This window comes from Coturnix japonica, chromosome 23 (assembly GCF_001577835.2).
Source record: "Coturnix japonica isolate 7356 chromosome 23, Coturnix japonica 2.1, whole genome shotgun sequence".
Taxonomy (NCBI): Eukaryota; Metazoa; Chordata; class Aves; order Galliformes; family Phasianidae; genus Coturnix; species Coturnix japonica.
This window is the reverse complement of record NC_029538.1, coordinates 4,878,585-4,897,771: the sequence shown is the minus strand read 5'-3', so window position 1 is coordinate 4,897,771 and position 19,187 is coordinate 4,878,585. Positions and strand designations below refer to the sequence as shown.

Genomic DNA, 19,187 nt, shown 5'->3' with positions numbered 1-19,187 from the left:
AACCCATATTAACCCATATTAACCCATATTAACCCATATTAACCCATATTAACCCATATTAACCCATATTAACCCATGGTGGTGCCCGTCGTTCTGCTCCAGCAGCTGCCCAGGTCAGGAGGAGCCCCCATAAAATACACGACAGAAACTGGGGTTAAAAAACATTTATTTGCTTTTTGGTAACAGGAGCCGCTTATTTGCCAGGAAGGATGATGCCGTCATACTGCGAGAAAACCAGAGAGAACACAGTGAGAAAGCAGACAGGTAAATGGGGAGAGGTACAGGGCTGCTGGGGGAAAAACATGACCACGTTCATTCCAAGACAATGACATTAAACACTTCTCTGAGCCGAGCAGCGAATTGCATTGCCACCTTATGCTTATTTCCAAGGCAGGGGGCTCTGGGTCAGCACTAAGGCCACAAACCGGTCAAGCAACACAAGGCGGCCCCTTCAGATGTCAATCTAACCCGAACACACTCATCCCTTTCACAGCCCCACTGTCTGGCCCAGTGACTCGTTCCATTCCTCCCATAAGGACGATAAAGCAGTGCAGTATTTTGCTGATACCCGCCAGGAACCTTGCAGGATAAAAACTAAATAAAGTTGGACCGTACCTTCTGCTGAAACCAGCGCATGGCTTCTTCCTTCCCAATCCTGTGCTTGGCTCCAATGTTGCCAGTCCTGCGCTTCTTGTCAGCAATGCTGAACCCAGGCCTGCCCAGCACCTGGCAGGAGACCAATAGCACTACCTCATTCCAGCCTTTACTTAAAGAAACCTTTCCTTAACAAGGGACAATCTACAACTTCCAGGTCAACAACATCTTATTCTGTGAGCTATGGTCAGGACTTAAAGCACTATAGCAGCAATTGGAATCTAGTTAACTGAGCAGGCAGGTGCACTGACAGGGAATACTCACCACATAGAAGTCCAAGCCATAGATGCCAATGCTGGGATCGTACTTGATCCCTAAATCGATGTGCTCCTGGATTCCAAAGCCAAAGTTCCCAGTGTCTGAGAAGTTGTTTTTCCTCAGCTCGTATTCTCGCACCTGAAACACACATTGTCAGTCGTCATTCCATCACCAACCACAAACAGGAGTTCTGCACATTCTACTAACTGCTGCCAGACCCACATGTTGGTAAGCATTTAGTAATCAGATTCCAATCCCACGGCCTGCTTGGGAATCACAATAACACAGAAAAACTCAAAAGATGCAGCAGCTGAACCAGTGAGTCTTAAACACACACACACACCAAGTAAAGAAATGGTGCAATCTCAGCCCGTGTACCAGGGATACCAACCCAGCCTCCACATCTGTGACTGTAACTAAATCAGATGCAACATTTCAAAGCTTTCCATCATTCTTCCAGCTGCCGACAGTTCAAGTTGTTTTTTCATTTCTCCACACAGGATCCAGCCGGGCCCCATTCTCACCTTCAACCCCTTCTCCAAGATCTCTTCTGCTTTGGCCCCACGAACCGTGCAATGAACTGCAATCTTCTCATTTCTCCTGATTCCAAAGGACCTCACCGTGTACCGAGCTGCAGGCAGAACAGTGACACTCAGGACGCCATGCAAACAACTTCCAGGGGACTCAGAGCTTGATCGAGACCAAACAAGATACTTCAAAGGAAATAAAAAGAGCCAAGAATCTCACATTCCCTCTGCGGGGACAAGGGCAGAGATACAGGACTGGAGATTTTAAAGCTGCCGTCACGGAGCACTGAGCGCCCACAGACACACACAGCACAGACCGTGACCTCGCACTGTGCCCAGCACCGCCCCCCCGCAGCCCCAACACGGCGACACTGGGCACAAGGCGCAGCCCCGTCACCTTTGGAGAACACGGGGGTCTGTCCCGTCAGCTGCTCCAGGACTTTGGCCGCCCGGGTCAGCCTGTCCCCGCTCTCCCCGACGCAGATGTTGAGGCACAGCTTGCGGATGCGCAGCTCTCGCATGGGATTCTCCTTCTCACCCTGGTCTTGCTGCGAAGAAACACCGGATGGGATGAGCGCAGCCCGCACCGCGTGACCGGCGGCTGCAGCGTGCGGACAGCGCGGCCCGTACCGGGATCAGCCCGGGAGCGCCCGGTGCCGCAGCCCCATCCCGGCACGGCGCAGCTCGCGGCCCGGCCCGGCAGCCGCAGCCTCGGGGCAGCTCGGGGCAGCCCGCCGCCCGTACCAGCCCGTACCAGCCCTACCGCCGCCCACCGACCTCCCCCGCCCCCCCCGTACAGGCCGCGGCCCGGCCGAGCCCCGCCATAGGGCGGATGGCGGCGGATGGAAGCGGCCCGGCCCGTCCCGACCCACGGCAGCTCCACTCACCGCCATGATGGAGGCGGGGAAGAGAGCGGCCTGCGCCGCGCGGGGCCTTATGGGGCGGGGCGGGTTTGGGCGCCCCCTGGCGGCCGGAGGCGGCGCCGCGTGACGAGCCGCTGCTTCCGGGCTCCGCCCGCCGGTCACGTGGTAGCCAAGATGGCGGCGCTCGCGGCGGTGCTGGCGCTGCTGTGTGTGTGTCTGTGTCCGTGTCCCGGCCGCTCCGGGGCCGCCGTCCCGCTGGTCATTTGGCACGGAATGGGTGAGCGGGGGGCGGCGCGGGGCGGGCGAGGGGGCGGCTGCGGCCTGACGGTCCTTCCCGCCCCATTCAGGTGACAGCTGCTGCAACCCGCTGAGCATGGGCTACATCCGAGAGCTCGTGCAGCGCGGGATCCCGGGCATCTACGTGCTGAACCTGCGCATCGGCCGCTCCACGGTGCAGGTACCGAGCGCACGGCCGCGGTGTGGGGCTATGGGCTACGGGCTATGAGCTATGGGCTATGGGCTATGGGCTATGGGCTATGGGCTATGGGCTGTGGGCTATCGGCTATGGGCTGTGGGCTGTGGGCTGTGGGCTATGAGCTATGGGCTATGGGCTGTGGGCTATGGGCTATGGGCTGTGGGCTGTGGGCTATGAGCTATGAGCTGTGGGCTATGGGCTATGGGCTATGAGCTATGGGCTATGGGCTATGGGCTGTGGGCTATCGGCTATGGGCTATGAGCTATCGGCTATGGGCTATGGGCTATGAGCTATGGGCTATGAGCTATGGGCTGTGGGCTATGGGGCTATGGGGCTATGGGCTATGGGCTATGGGCTATGAGCTATGGGCTGTGGGCTATGGGCTATGGGCTATCGCTGAGGGTTAATGAGCGGCTGGAGCCGCACACTGTCCTTCACACAGTGTCCTTCATAGTAACGTGCGCTGTGCGCTGTTTCCTGGGGCTGGGAGGGATTTGAGGCTGACATAGAAAACATGAAGGGGCTGAAATTGTGGAGGAGTTTGAGGACGTTCTGCTGCTCTGCGGGCAGGACAGGAGGGAGGCTGTGATGGGAAGCCTCACAGCTTCAGTTTCAATTCTGGCTCGTGAAGGTTAAGATCCTCTTTCACAAGCAGAGCTGTTAGACCGGTCTGCTTTCAGAGATTACAATGAGCCACTTTGAAGGTACAAGTTACAGTGTCTAACATGGCCAGTCTGTCAGGATGTGGAGAACAGCTTCTTCATGAACGTCAATGACCAAGTGACAGAGGTGTGCAGCCAACTCGCAAAGGACCCTCACCTGAAAGGAGGCTACAACGCAATGGGCTTCTCCCAAGGAGGCCAGTTCCTGTAAGTTTACGTTCCTGTTCTGGTTTCATTGTTTTTTCTGTTGGGTTTTAGTCTCATTTTAAACTTCTGAACTACGAAGTGGGTTTAAACAGACAAATCCTTCACAAAGGTGAGAGCGCCGCAAAGCAGACCAGAATCCAGAAGGAGAGTGTGTCAGGTTGTAGTTGTCTGTATTCTGCTCTATCAGGAAGGCACACGTCATCCATGTGTCTGGGCCCAGGCAGCAGCTGGCTGAGCGCTGTGAGCACAGCAGCAGCCATGGCCTGGCCACACCAGGCACTAACTCTGCTCCTTTCCCTTTCTGTGCAGGAGGGCAGTGGCCCAGAGGTGCCCTTCTCCTCCCATGTTCACTTTGATCTCCATTGGGGGGCAGCATCAAGGTAATGTTCTCTTCAGCTATCACAGCTCTTAACCATGGCTGAAGGGTGTGGGAGGCTTTTGTTGGTGGGAGGAATTATTTGTCCCTCTTCCTAAAAACTGACCGTATTCTACTAAGTTAAGCTGTCCCTTTGTTACCCAAATCCAGTGGTCTGCCTTGGTTAGCTGGGTACTTTATCTTCTGGCTTGGTCTTGCTTGACTGGCAACGAAAAGGGACGTTCATAAGCAGATGACTTCTTGTCTCAGCAGAATCCTTATATACTTACATACTAATCTGGAATTAGTTGTTTCTGGAGAACAGATTTCGAACTATCTGGCAAAGCCTTTGTGAAACTAAACCTTCAGGGTCACGGGGGTATTTTTCAATCAGTATCTGCAGGACTAAAAGCAACAAAGGAGGTGCTTTCTGAGGTAGATTAAAAGAGGCAGTAGGAAATGTAATTTAGGAGCTGTACAGTAAGGAGCATTTGGCAATGAATTTCATGTAGTCTCCTCTGGGAAGTTCCATGGCTCGAATCTATTTCTTTGTAGTGTAGGGTGCAGAATTGTAGGGAATCATCCTGAGACCCGCAGGGATCACAGCAAGCTGAATTCAGCTTGCCTGTATGCCCCCATTCTCCACAGCAATATCCTGAGTTCAAGAGCATCATCCATTATCTTTGTGTGCGATAGTGCCCAGGGGCAGGAGGGCTGTCTAATGAGATTGCAGGATTAAAGGCTTCCTGATTCCCTTGGTAATTCCTGCCACTTCTCTGTAAGATGTGGTTCTTTACCAGCTGGAGGGATTAAGGGATTTCTGTCTGGCTTGCTGAGATGTAACATGTCTTCGTACCTCAGGAGTGTATGGCTTTCCACGCTGTCCTGGTGAGAGCTCCCAAATCTGTGACTGGATCCGAAAGATGCTGGATCTGGGTGCCTACACACCAGCTATTCAAGAGCAGTGAGTACATTCCTCAGGCTACAGAGACAGGGACTGGGCCCAGGTGAGCAGCTCTGGGTTTCCAGTCTGATCTTTGATTTCTCCCTTCTCCAGCCTGGTACAAGCACAGTACTGGCACGATCCTTTGAAGGAGGAGGACTACAGAAAAAAGAGCATCTTTCTGGCTGACATAAATCAGGAGAGGGTAAGGACCTAACTGATGAATAAATGCTAGCAGGAGAACAGAAGCTTTAGTAGTGAGCTCCTTCATGTTTTGGTGAATTCCTTTGCTGGAGCTCAAAAGGAGTTTGTTTTTTTTGCCCTGCAGCCCAGGAATGTACAAAGTGTTTTCACTGATAAGATTCATGAATGAGATTTGTTCATGCCAAAGCAGTTCTTGTATTGCTGTGCTCTGTGGAAAGCTCTACCAAAGGCTCATTCTGACCTTCCAAGTGGACAACTCCTCTGAAGGGAAGGGAGGACCATTCCTTTTTTACAGCCTGGAAATAAGGCTGAATGCCACGAGCACAGCAAAGGGAGACTGAGCTTAGAAATTCACATTCCTGCATGTAAGGCTGGTGCAGTGCAGGATTTCATTTGTTGGTACTGAGTAAGTCGGAGCAGGCAGTTTCCCAACCTCTGTCTCCCTCAGTGGGTTTTTACTGATTTGGATCTTTCTGTCTTGCTTTCACTCAGGGCATCAATGAGACGTACAAGAAAAACCTGATGGCTTTGAAAAAGTTTGTGATGGTGAAATTTCTCAATGATACTATGGTTGACCCTCCGATCTCTGAGGTGAGGCAGTCAGGACAGATGTTGTTTTTGGTTGGCATTTTGGTTCTTCCTTGCTTGGTGAATAAGCCTCTTTGCCTGCTGGGAGCCCTACAGCAACTTTGGTTTTTTTTTGTTTTTAATTCTGACAGTGGTTTGGGTTTTACAAAAGTGGCCAAGCCAAGGACACCATTCCTTTGAAGGAGACCTTGCTGTACAAAGAGGTACGTTCTGCTCGGGAGTGTCTGCAGCTTTCACACTAAAGAATATTGTGTCCCCAGGACATTGAGGAGCTCTAACCCCCACAGCCTGGCTCTGCTCACCATCTCCACTGTTCATGCTTCTCTTCCTTCAGGACCACCTGGGGCTGCAGCAGATGGACAAAGCAGGAAAGCTGGTGTTCCTGGGGGTGGAAGGGGATCACCTGCACTTCACAGAAGAGTGGTTTTACACCCATATCCTCCCATTCCTCCAGTGAAGCTATGGGGAGGCACCTCATGGGAGCACTCAGGAGCATGTAGTTAATGCAGCTGCTACTGTGCAACAGTATTTTGTCTGTGGGTGATGTGGGAACAGTGGGATTGTGGTGGAGGGTTAATCTCTGCAGTGGCACCTGCAGCAAGAGACGAATTCACCCGGATGTAATTAGTTCCAGTTTGGGGGGGGGTAAAGCCTTGCACTAACTTTAAAGAACTAACTTTAAAGAACTCCACACCACCCCTATGTCTACTCCTGGTCTCAGAGCTGTGGTTGTGCTGGTGATGGTGAAATGATTGAGCTGCTTGAAAGGTTTAACAGTTGCATTCACAGCCTCTGTTGCCTGTTCCTCTGAAAAAACAATGGCAGTATTAATCAAAACTACTAGAGGAAGAATGCCATGTCTCTCAAATGGATAAGCAAACAGAATTACAAGGCTGTATGCAGAGGAAAGAGATAAGCATCTCCTTCACTGTGGGGGGGGAAGAAGACCACATTTAGGAGGTTAGGAGGGAAATTGAGGGTTTTAAACTAAGTGGGTATTAACAGCTTGAACTATTTTGCACTAATGACTTCTTTTAGGCACTTTGGTACTGCAACTGAAATCAATAAAGAACTTTAACCAACTAAAAAGAATAAAACCCAACCAGGGTGTGATTTGAAGACCACTGTCAGACTGATTCAAAGGGAGTCCCCTATGGTGCGAGTCATCCTCTGTGCAACATAGGAAGGGTCAGACAGCAACGGGCATCTCATCCTGCCTGAGCTCCTCCACGAGGTGGAAACAAGAGGCACCGTAATGAGCAAGTTGGCATTAACTTTATTCTATCTTCTGTATAATCTTACGTACATAAGAAAGGTTTTCTCACAAGCCTCAGGAGAAGACGAGTACAAGTCACAGGACAGTCTTAAAATAAAAAATTGCATATTTTTGTAAGTTTTGTCCTAGAGAAAGAGAACATTGACACTTTACAGAGGAAACGCATTTAAGATACGCTTATGCCACCCGAAGCGTTGGAAAAATGAAGGTCAAAGCATGTGCAGCTCCCTTTATGGGTCAATACAGTACTATGTCGTAGCTGCAGCTCTCTTTATTCCAGTGCTATGGAACAGAGGCTACAAGCTTCCATCAAAGTAAAGAGCCAAGCAACAGGGGAAAGGGGAGTCTGAGAAGATTCACCTATGGTGACTGATTGCAGATGAAGAAGAGAGCGATGAGCTGACTTGATCCCACTTGGGTAATTTACAATACTGCACGACTGACCCTGGAATGAAGGAAACCTTTTCCCCTGCAGGAGGGAACAGGTTCAGAACTGTCCTGGAAGACTGAACCTGAGTTCAGCTGATCAGAGCAGGAAGCCCCAGAGCAAAGACTCCCTTGAGAAAGTGGAGGGTTCATGGGAAGAGATGCTCAGCTCCAAATTACCAGCAAGACTGCTGGAGGGAAAAATGCAGTTACTCCTCCACAGTCTTCCTGTGGCACTGTTTAATAGAAAGCCTCCTGTCATGGCACAATCAGAAACACACTGAGCTAACAGGAATGATGAAAGGGAAATCCGAGTGCAATGCTATGGTCCAACTCCTCAGCCTTTGGTCCAACAAAACCATTCCCAGGTCCTGTAAAGCCATTTGTTGGTACAAAGATCTGGAATTGGCAGCTTCCAGGACCTTCTTCAGATATTTGCAATAGCAACCGTGTACTTCTGGACCCCAACAGACAGTATTTGTTAAAAGGGAACAACGTTCCTCTCACGTGATAAATTTCCTTGAAGGCAATACAAAAAAAAAAAGAAACCAAACAACCGAACAACACTGAAAGCCAACTGCCAGTACTGGCTTTGAAGTTCACCCAAAATCTGACGTGATCAAGTGGTGCAGTTAGATCAGACAAGGGAGGGGAAAAATAAACCTTCCTGCTAATAGATGTGGACAATACCTGACCCACCACCTACACCAAATCCCAGCCAGAGGTATTTCAGTGATGGCAGGCAGCCGTGTCTCTTGGGTAGAAAAGCAGTTTGAGAGCAGAAAGGTACAAGAAATCTAAGAGAATCATCTGAAAGCAGATTTGTCCCACAGCAGAGCCAGGGGAGGGCACGAGCCTTGGAGCTGTTCTGCTTAGCCAGCAATTTCTGTCACAGTGGTAACCAGCTTCTGACCATTCCACACTGTCTTGAACTGTTCTGGGACAGGGAATTCAGTCTGGAGAGTAAAAACAGAAATCTCTTGTCATGAATCTCCTTTTATGTCCAAGTCTTGTAACCACTCCCCCTGTTTTAGGAACTTGTTTTTTTATATATGTGTGATGTCCCCTCTTGTACCAACAAACACTTCCTGTTCTGCCTCCCCCCCCAGATCCTGAGGAAGATGCACATCTCACAAACAGTCACTGTAAAGAGAAATGACCCGATGTGCTGATTTTAGCATCTAATTGTCATTCACAACCTCCAAGCCTGGCATTAAATGGCGACTCCAGAATTGTCCCTCCAGACCTCATGGCAACTGTGGCATTCCCTGGAGGCCTCAGAGCAAGAATCGTGCCTTACCCCTCCCTCTAGCAGAGTTCTACAACTGATGTCAAAAATAACACTTACAAAGTCACCACCCTCAGTGGGAATAAGGACATTCATCTCTGATGACTTGGCACTGACAATTTCGCAGTCTAGGGAGTTCTTGCTCAGATACACGTGGCAGCCGTCTGTTTTGTTGATGGAGATCGTTGGCACTTTACCCATTACCTACAGAGTGATCAAAGGAGCAGATGATGAGCATGAGCTTGAACTGGACAACCATGTTCTTGGCACTTGCCTTCAAGGAAAAGGATTGACTCCTCCTGCCCCCCCACAGGCACACTGAACTCAAGTACTCCCACTACTGGCAAAAGTTTAAGGTTATTTCTAGTTCTGAACAAAACTAAATGAAAAACTGGGCAAGCTGCTCATCCCAACATCAAAACTGGCAGCAGAGTAATTCTACTGCTGACCTCCTCCTTTGGCATGCTGACTCTGTTGCCCACCTCACACAGACCTTTGTGTAAGTCACTGAAGCAGCTCAGTGAGGCACAGTTCAGCCCTTTCCTTTCCTGCCTCAGCTGCAGGGCAGTAGGACAGGTGGTTTTTTTTCCAATCTTTATACAGATGACTATTCTTATTCCAGAAATCCAGCTTCTCCCAGAAGCAGGTGCTACTGGTACCCTGTGCAGCAGTCACACTGCAGGCAGAGAGCAGGGCACAGACACTCACCTGAACTTTGATGTCCCTGCTGTTTATTATCTCTACGATGCCCACCACATCATCAAACACCAGACCGAGCTTCTTGCAGTTATCTGCAAAGACGAGACAGAGTAGCTCACAAAAAGGTTTTAGAGATGTAACCTTCTGCAAACAAAGCAGCATGCGAAAATACATTTTTCAGGGTTGCTCTACTTACCAAGGGTGATGGAGTTGATCTTGCCTTTGATTTGGAGTGTGCTATTTGTGCACTTGAAAACATATGCTACCTGCTTCAGTTCTGTGTCACTGATCACCAGGTTAGTGGCATTTTCCTGGTTTTCCTGGAAAGGGAGAGAAAATGCACCTTATTTTTAGAATGCAGACCAACTTATCAGCGTGCACAGCATGACAGTGGAGTTTCTTTAAAAGCAAACTGCACATAACATCAGGCTAATGCTTCTTACAAGAAAGGAGGCCCCCCTCCCCTGCTGCAAAGCTCTCATCCCTCCAATCCTCACGCTGATGCCAGGCACTCACCACTCTCCACTTCTTGCCTTCTAACTCTAGCAATGCAGGTTGCTTTGGAGAGGCTTTTTGGGAGGGATTAACACTACAGGCTGGTTTGGGAGAAGTGAAAGGCTTGGGTCCACTTCTTATAGGACCTCCTTGGTTCTTCAGTGCTGGATTCTTGTGGGTCTTCATATCATCTGAAACATGTCTTAAGCCTGCAAAAGAAATTCAGCCTGAGCTCCAGCTCTCCTCCAGTAATGCAGCTTCACAAACACTGGACATCAGTGATAAACACGATAACATTTTTTTAGAATGCAGTAAGTTTCTGAGGCTGGGCCTAATCTGAAGCCCAAGCACAAATGGAAAGCAAGTGAAAGAGGAAGCCAGAAACACTGACGCAGTACTAATGAGGATGCATTGCAGAACCAGGAGACCCTCACTGTTCTGCTCTACAGCTGGAAAAAGTCTTAAGCCAAGCACCCTACCTTTGTTCCTGTCTTGAATACGTTAACCAGGTAACACACAAAAAGGGTAAGTTTTATGCAGATATGAACAGGTATGAAATCACACCTTTTGTACTTGAGAAGGGCAGGCAACCAAAGAGCTCGCCATCTCCACCCCAGCTAGAGATCAATTTCTGCCTACACCTGACAGGATGAGGCTGAGAACACCAACTCAGATGGACTCCCTTTGTCCTTGTGAATTGCCTCAGGGCTGCTCTTGGCTGCCAGCCCCATGCTCAGACCAGATGCTGTTTTGTTCTGGGGAGTCTGCTTTCTAGAAGCAGGTATAGTCAGGGACAGCAGCAAATAGCCAGTCCTCAAGGCTACCTGGCACAGTATTCTTGCTTGCTGCTGCCACTTACCCGATGTGATGCCCTCTCCCCGATTGATCTGGGCGAAAAGCGCAGAGCGGGTGGCAGAGTCGTCAGCACCAGAGCTGGGCTGGGAGGGAGCAGGGGGGGGAGGAGGGCCAGGGGGAGGCGGTGCTGCTCCAGTGGGGGTCACGGATGGTGCTTTGGCCCCTTCTGTTGCCACAGGACCCTGTAAGAGGCCGGCATGAGGAAAAGTGATTGCACAAACTCGTATCTGCTGCAATAATCATGCAATACTCTAAGAAAAGGCCCCTGCAGGCCCAGTCAGCGCTTACCGTTTTGCTCCAAGTCAGCCCCGTGGTGTGATACTCTTTGATATAGGCCTGCAGCTCTGTCCAGATGCGCAGGTAAGCCTTTACCCAGTCCACTTGCTTTTTATCTCTGAGGATACAAGGAGATCATGAGGAGGCAGCAGGTGCATTTGCCATCACTGCTCAAGGACTAGACAGATCATTATATATCTGCCTCAGCTGGGCCAGCACAGCAGTCTCACACCTCCAGCATTGAGTTCTAGCCTCAGTATTCATCTTGCACTTGCAGGCAAAAGGCTGCAGGCCTGCTCTGCACTGTAACCCATTTAAATTGAGGGGTCTGATGACTCTAACAAGACCCATACCCAAGACAAGACTTGATCCCTGGGAAGTAGTCCAGCCACCAAATAATGCTGAGACAAGAACAACAATACAGTGCACAGCCAGAGATTCCAGCTGCAATCTGAATGCAAGGAATTCTGACTTTGAGGATTAGGAACGAACATTTAGGTGAGGTTTTACAAATACACCCCACCTTTAAAAAAGAAGAATGAATTTAAAACCAAGGTAGCTCTGTTAGCTACCAGAACAGCCCCTGCATGCTCTGTTAGCTGTGTTCAGAGATGCTTTTAAGAGAAAAGGTGAACTTACACATCCTTGTACTCCTTAAGGATACGGTTGGTATAAAACATGGCAGCATCAGTCATTTCCTTTACGTAAGGACCAGGCTTTGGAGACTAAAGAAGAACAGACATATTGGTATGAAGCAGCTGAGGTAGCTGGCTCACTGAGCAGCCAGGCTGTTCCCAACAGCCCGCTTCCCACTGCATTTCTTACCATGGCCACCCAGCCCAGGGCTGGGATGCTCTCACTGACTGCTGATAAGTGATTGAACTGTTTGCTGCCACGGTTCTTCTCTCTTAAATTCTGCACCATCTGGATTTGCTCTGAAATTGGTTTCAGAAGCGTTGAAAAGACGTTCTGCAAGGCAAGAGAGACAATAACAATTGAGAACACTGGTATTGTCCTGGGAGCTGCACACCTTTATGGTTGATTCTGCTGAGATGACATTCAGAAGAAGACTAATGGGCCTAAGCTGTGGTTGCAGCCCCTGCCCAGGTTTGACCCTCCCCACAAGCTGAGTGTGGTCCCACAGCCCAGCTTCTCCAGGGCTGAAGTCATTGCTCCCGACTGGATTGGTTCTATGGGAGCACGCCAAGAACTGTGACTCATGTGCAATCCAAGAAACACTGACAAAGCTTGTTAGTAACAGGGACAGAAATAGCATTTGCCTTTCCAGTGTTCTTTTGTTCTAAGACAGTTTGTCAGATGTTTCCTCTCCTTCATGAACCCTTAAAGAAAGCAGGTGCTATGTGGACTTTTGCAGTTTGAGATTTGCAGCCTGCGTTACAATAGGAGTCACATGAGATTCTCAACTCATCCTATCAACTTCAGAATTCAAGTTACTTCTCAAGTCAATCCCAGCCTTCAGTACTTGAATGATAAGGATAGTTTCTGAATGCTGTTCACCTGGAGAACTGAATACAAGTGCTTACAAGACCTCTGAGGTCAGAGTAGAGCAGCCAATTGCACATTTTCAGTTACATTTTACAGTGAATAGAAAAGTATCACAGCTACCTCGATGTAACTGAAGCAGCTATGACTGAGCCAGATAACAACTGCAAAGAAAAGCAAGGTGGGATCCTGTTGCTTGGGAAAAACAGTTCTCAGAAAGGAAAAGCCACTGCACTCAGAATCAAATTCTCAGTCACACATCCTGCTGAGAGCTAACAGCCTAGTGTTAAATTACTTGCTAAGCAGAAATCAATCCTAAAAGCCTGGCTATTATTCAGAAAACATTCAAGAGTAACAAGTGTCTGTTCTACTTCAGAAGGAGTTTCATGCCTGAAGCATCACATAATGAAAAGCACACTACTGAGATCCCACTACAGCTCTTGTCTGGTTTGCATCTTAGGGAACAGTGATTGCCACAGTGTTGGTGCCAGGTGAAACCTGAGAGGGGCAGAAGCAGTGAGATAATATCCACATGTTGCTCAGTCAGCTACAGAGAGCTTGTTGCTTTCATCTGTGGAAAATGCCAGCTCTGTAGCTCTACACATCAGCCTTCAGAATTCTGCCCAGTACTGGGTGAGCACCCACAACAGTTCACACCTTCAACAACTCCTGCCTTATGGATCTAAGTGTCTCCAGTCCTCTGGTTCCTCTTCTGGAGGACCTGGAATGTCCCGACTTCTCCTACAACTGCAGTCATCCTGTGCTCTCAAGTAAGGGCACACAAGGTGTGATTTCCCAGACCTACCTCCGATGGCTGCTGATGTTGAGATGCTGTCACCAGAAGAGACCTCTCAGTCATAAAACCTGCATGAACCATCTCAGCCTGAGAATAAAGAGAAACATGAGAGAGCTTCCATTCTCTCCAGCATAACACCGCCAGATTTTCGAGCTCCCACTGCCCCTTCCTTCTAGTTTACAAGAAGGCAGTTATGCTGTCCCAGACACTAGGAAGCAAAAGGAGATAAGGCATTAGCGACCTAGTGGTCCACAGAGCTGCCATAATTTATCCAAAAACCATGTTGTAGCCTAGGCCAGATCATCCCTCTGCCTTTCTTCTGATTGTGAAGGCACACACATGATCTGTTCTTCAATTTGATAATGCATTCTTGGAGACAACTATCTTCAGGGAAAGCTGATGGGAACTGAGCAGCTCTCCGGGTGGGCAGCACACAGGCATCCTACAAGCACAGACCAAGACCTGTGAGGAGAACCACGTACTCAGCACCCGGAGAGTTCACAGTATTTTATTCATCTTCAGTGTGGGTAACGACCCTCTGGAGGTTATCTGGGCATCCATCTTGAATCCTCAGGGATGACTAACATCTGACAACACAGAGCTAAATGACAGAGGGAGAAGAAAATGATTCCTTACATGCTTCTGCACATCCCCACCAACTTCTTTGCTGATGTTGATGTATTCAGCTACTGGGCCAGACAGAATGGCATCGAAAGCCTGCACGTACTGAGCCACTCCTGCAGAGAACAGCACAGATATCAGCACATGGCTCACAGAGCACCCGCATCCATTTCATTCTCACACACTTCAACTGAACCTTTTGGAGCTGCACCGAGTGCAGGCAGTGGGTGCAGCCCAACATGCAGCTGGGCACAGGCAAAGGAAGTGCTGCAGTGGTAGGAAGCTGCTGTTGGGGCCAGACGGTAACCACAGGCTCTCAGCTCTTGCACAGTAACCTCCACTAAACTCACTTCCTCTCGCACCCGCAGCTCCTGCAGCAGCCCCTGCACACACCCCATGGGCACTGCCCACTGCAGCACATCCCACCGAGGCCCAGCACTGTGCTGATGCTCAGGGGGGTACTCGGCAGCCATGGGACTCACCCAGGGAAGATCCATCTCCACACATGCCAGGCCCTTGGCACACCGTCTCCAGGCGCTCCACAGCCCTCTCCAGCCGTTCCACCAGCCGCTCCATTGCTGCGATGTCCTCAACCTGCACAGACAGACTGTGGTTATTCACATCCTTGATGGTACAAAACTGTACGCCGAGTGTTGGAAAGGGCTCAGCAGCAGCCTGTGACTCTGCGATATAAACCTTCCAGCTCCAGAGGAATTTCTACATCCCAGTGACAGACAGACGCTCACATCAGCAGGGATGTTTGGATTATGTGATGGCTGTGCACATGGCTGCTTTATATTGCCACAGCTGCTCCTTAATGGCTATATTGTTCCTGTTGCACTGCACAAGCCTGTTAACCTTATAAGGATATTAACGTTTACACCTTCTAACCTGCATTCGCACCACCCAATAAAGCAAAGGTCTGTGCAGAATCTCAGTGCAGCTGGTTATTGGCCAAAGTCCCACTCACAGCAAATCAAATCAAGGATGAGTGCTTACCAGGGAGCAGTTTGTAGCTCCCCAGGGTTTCAATTCTGCAAATGCGCCTGCAGGGACCCGGAGCCCTGAATGCCTCCACAGAGCACTTACAGCTCCTGCATTGATGCTGCACAGCACTGGCGTGTGGCACAAGCTGCCCTGGCAGCACCGAGGTGAGCAGCTGCCATTGCTGAGATAGCAGAGCTGCTTCCACAGCAGTTTGCCCCTGTCTGTGCTCCCACCAAAGGCTTTGGCATCTGAACCGCAGCATCTACCCTGCAAACACTGCACAGGAAAGTGACTTAGACACAGAAATCATCTGAGGCTTCTCATCTGGAAAAGTCTGAAGTGTAATATAAACTTTCCATTAAATTCTGCTTTGTAAAGACTGCATGGAGGAGCACGGCAAGACACCCTCCGAGCACACTAATGCGCAGGGAATGCAGGGAGGGAACAGCAACTCACCAACCACGTTTTTATCTTATCGTGACTCTGTGGAAATATTTTACAATGTGAATCACCGCTGTGGCCAGAACTCGGCTTCCTTCTGTCTACAGCAGCCTGAGAAAGCTCAGCCCTGCCTGAGGAAGGTCTCCCCAGCCCAAGAGGAAGGCAGAGCTATCAGGCAGTGCTACCCAGCTGAGCTCAGAACTCCCTCGGAGCCTCGACCTGCAGTTCTAACACTGCTTTGCTTCTGCTCACAAGCCGTGGTCACAGACCGAACCTGCCACCACAGCAGTGAGCTCCCAGAGGAGGACAGCAGCGTTCTGCCCCTCACGACAGCGAGCCAGGGTGGCTGCTCTGCGTCAAACTGGACAGCAGCCTCTGGAGGGATTCCAGATGCATCAAGTTTAGAGAGGCTGGAACTTGTGGGCGGTCACCCGTATAGCTGGCGGTAATGAATACTTCTTTTTTTAACTCTGTACGATGCAGAAATCCTGACCGCAGAACCAGCAGCACCCTGCATCCAGAACCAGGTTCATGTCTGCAGGTGGGAGTGCAAACAACAGCAGGGCTCTGCTCCCCCTCCTTCAAGCTTAAGGAAGAGCTTTTTCCCCAAAAAAGTGACCACTGAGGAAGCTCTCCACGCCTTGAGAGCACAGCAGGACGCGGCACACAGCAGCGTCGGGAAGGACAACAGGTTCACAGAGCGCTGGGCACACAAAGCTGCTATTCTGCACCACTGATCCCCACCACATTCCACGCCAGTCTCTAATCTGATCAGCCCCATTACCGAGTCTCAAACTGCAATTCAAATCGGGATTACAACCACTAAGTCCAGACGGAGAGCAGCTTCCTGCCCCAGCAATAAAACACGCTGCTGCAACGAGCGCAGAGTGTAAATTCGAGATACTCTGTTGGGATTAAGGTCCCTTAGAAAGAGTTCCTCGAAGTCCTGGTTCCTGCCATTAGACACGTCTGTCCTGCACCTCGGCTGGGTCGCCCTGATGGAGGCCATGAGCCCACAGCACTCAGTGCCAGCTCTGCAGACCTGCCACTGCCTGGCATATGGCGAAATCACTTCCATCTTTAGTGGGCACTATTAAAGCAACTTGGGAGATAAATCATTTGATAAAGGGGCTGGGAGGTCAGAGCTACGTGCAGGCAGCTACACCATCACTCTTCACGCATCCATCCTGCCTTACCCTCACTGTGCTCTGTAGATGCTCCTTTGATCTACATACCCAGCCCGGGTGAAATAAAGAGGTTCCGCCCCACAGACAAGAGCCTGACTGATATCAGGAACCAGAAAATGCAATCCAGAGAGGGCAACATTTACTGAGGGGAAAAAATAAATAAACCACAAACAGATCTGAGGGGAAAAAATAAATAAACCACAAACAGATCTGCTTGGGCAGCACCTGAACAGCAATGAAACCATTGGGAATACAGAGGAATTTGTCAGTAAGTGACAAACTGACTTCACAGTGCTCAGCACACACAGCAGGATCTCAGCAGCCGTCCTCAAAGAGGAAGCTGAGACAGCGATCACATCTGAGTCATTTCTGCTCTGAGCTGTTCCATGCCCAGAAAAGGGAAAGGCTGCAGAGCTGTGCCATGCAGGGACAGAGCACACAGACGGCAGCGGAGTTCAGCTGAATCCCCAACTCCTGAGGCTGCAATGCAGGCTCTAAATCCAGGTCTTGTTTAAATTCAATTGAACTTTGACTGTCAATGGGGTGGAAGCAATGGACTCGCAGCAGACACGCATTTCACCCTGCTGCAGAATGTTTATTAATCTGCATAGCGCGTTTGGTTAATTTATTAGCTAATCTTTACTTTCTCCCAGGCTTGGGAACATGGTTTGCAGCACACTGCACAGCACGCAAGCTTTCATCAACAACAAGAACGCATTGTAAACCAACCCCGGCAATAAAGAGGCTCCTTTTCTTTGGTAAAAACATCACAGCCAATCCCTGCACAAACCCTGACGAGGAGTTTCCTGTTTAGAGCCCACCCGGGGGTCAGCGCAGCCCCCGGCATCCAGCGGGAGCTCAGAGGAACAGCAGGGGCTGAACCCGGCCTGATGGAGCCACAAAGTGCAGCCCCAGAGCCCAGAGCCCAGAGCCCAGAGCCCAGAGCCCAGAGCCCAGAGCCCAGCCCACGGGGCAGCACAAGCAGCGCTGTCAGCAACACGACTCTGCAGCTACTTCCTGCTCTGCAGGCAGAGATGGGAGAACTAAATTAGGAACATCCCACGGCTTATTCTGGGCTGACACTGGAATATCTCAGGGGATCGGCTGCCGGGTGACTCCCAGCCTTTACATCTTCCAAAACAACAAACGGGTTTTTTCCTCGAGCCGCTCAGCTCAGAACGGCGGCTCCTCAATGCAGCAGCGCAGGGTGCAGCCCCACGGTACACGGTGAGCACGGAGCGACCCGAGGCCGCACAGCAGCAGCTGCTGGCGGCACGGAAGGGCCGGTACCGGGTACCGGGTGCTGCCGCGTCCAAGAAGCCAAAACCGGCTCAAAGAATTCGGCCGGAGCCGATCTGAACTGTCACAAACAACCGATCCTCCCGAGCTCGTTACAAACGGGACGGACACGGGGACACCCGCGGCCTGCGACCCTCGGGCCGCTGCACAGAATTGCCCGGGGACGCGGGGAGGGATCCGTGATGGGCACGGGAACACGGGGAGCAGCGGGAGACGGGAACGGGGGGGGAAGGAGGGGACAGGAAAGGAAAGGAGGGAGGAGGAGGGGACAGGAGGGGAGCGCCGCCGCCCCGCAGTACCGAGTTGCGGCGCCCCGGGGCCGAGGGCAGCGGCCGGGACCGGAGGCAGCTGCAGGGCGGGGCTGCGGGGCGGGGCGGCAGAACAACGCCTGGGGGAACCGTGACCGACCACCCCGCACGGACACAGCGACCGGCACGGCCTGCACAGCGCCCCGCCCAACGCCGCACCGAGACACAGATGAGGCGGCGGCACCGGACCGGACCCGCCCCGTTCCGTTCCATTCCGTTCCATTCCCTCCGTCCGTCCCTCACTCTCTCACTCACCTCCCGCTGTCCCTCCGCCGCCGCCGCCCAGCTCCCCCCGCACCCGCCGCTTCCGGCCCCCGCCCCGCGCACCGGAAGTGCGCACGGCCCGGCGCGGCGCGAGGAGGAGGGAGGAGCCTCGGGCGTCGGCGGGCTGCGATTGGCTGATGGGAGAGGGGCGGGAGGATGGGCGGGGGGCGGAGCCAATAGGGAGCGTCCCCGTGGGGGCGGGGCCGCGGTTGCAGCGGGCGCGGTGCGACGCCGGCGGTGCTGCCCCCTGTTGTGCTGCCCCCTGTTGTGCTGCCCCTGTTCGTTCCGGGTCACACCGACCCTCAGCTCCGCTCCGCCCAAGGCCGCTGGGCGCCGCCCGCTGCTCATTACCGCTGTTCCCTTTGTGTGCCCGGCTGTCCGCACTCAGCCCGACTCCGCCGGTCTCCGCCCCGCGGCCGCTCCGGTCCCGGCTCCCCGTGTCGGTTCGGCTCCGCACGGTCCCGTTGCTCAGCCCGGCGGTCCCGGCCGCTCTGCGCTCATTTCCCCCCGTCTCTTCCCTTACAGCCCCCACAGCAGCGCTGCTCACAGCCATGACCGGCTGCACGGCGGCCTCGAGCTGCCGGTGCTGCGGACAAAGCCCAGACGGAGCCTCCCGCTCCTCCCGCCCCGCTGGGCTGCAATGGGAGCACACGGCAGCCCCGGCCCGTGTCCCTGCTCCTGTTGTTTGAGGCTCATTCCCATCCCTTGTAGCTGGAAGTGGAACAGAACT

At 51.7% G+C, this 19,187-nt stretch overlaps 3 protein-coding genes across 3 annotated transcripts; 1 reads left to right on the top strand and 2 right to left on the bottom strand.

Annotated features, from left to right (window-relative positions):
• Positions 1-149: 149 nt before the first annotated feature.
• On the bottom strand, positions 150-2,431 carry RPL11 (ribosomal protein L11). The gene is made up of 6 exons (XM_015883514.1): positions 2,327-2,431; positions 1,837-1,987; positions 1,437-1,543; positions 919-1,050; positions 616-726; positions 150-223 (listed from the first exon to the last, which is right to left on the bottom strand). The coding sequence occupies exons 1-6, from the start codon at positions 2,330-2,332 to the stop codon at positions 194-196; spliced, it is 537 nt and encodes a 178-aa protein (XP_015739000.1). The 5' UTR covers positions 2,333-2,431; the 3' UTR covers positions 150-193.
• On the top strand, positions 2,267-7,982 carry PPT1 (palmitoyl-protein thioesterase 1). The gene is made up of 9 exons (XM_015883510.2): positions 2,267-2,579; positions 2,650-2,759; positions 3,519-3,646; positions 3,956-4,026; positions 4,863-4,965; positions 5,059-5,149; positions 5,641-5,739; positions 5,868-5,939; positions 6,071-7,982. Exons 1-9 carry the CDS (start codon positions 2,282-2,284, stop codon positions 6,191-6,193), a joined length of 1,095 nt encoding a protein of 364 aa, XP_015738996.1. The 5' UTR covers positions 2,267-2,281; the 3' UTR covers positions 6,194-7,982.
• On the bottom strand, positions 6,990-18,554 carry CAP1 (cyclase associated actin cytoskeleton regulatory protein 1). The gene is made up of 13 exons (XM_015883512.2): positions 18,449-18,554; positions 14,454-14,565; positions 13,987-14,087; positions 13,360-13,437; positions 11,877-12,020; positions 11,691-11,776; positions 11,064-11,169; positions 10,780-10,957; positions 9,942-10,129; positions 9,622-9,745; positions 9,435-9,517; positions 8,787-8,930; positions 6,990-8,394 (listed from the first exon to the last, which is right to left on the bottom strand). Exons 2-13 carry the CDS (start codon positions 14,545-14,547, stop codon positions 8,311-8,313), a joined length of 1,410 nt encoding a protein of 469 aa, XP_015738998.1. The 5' UTR covers positions 14,548-14,565; positions 18,449-18,554; the 3' UTR covers positions 6,990-8,310.
• Positions 18,555-19,187: the final 633 nt, after the last annotated feature.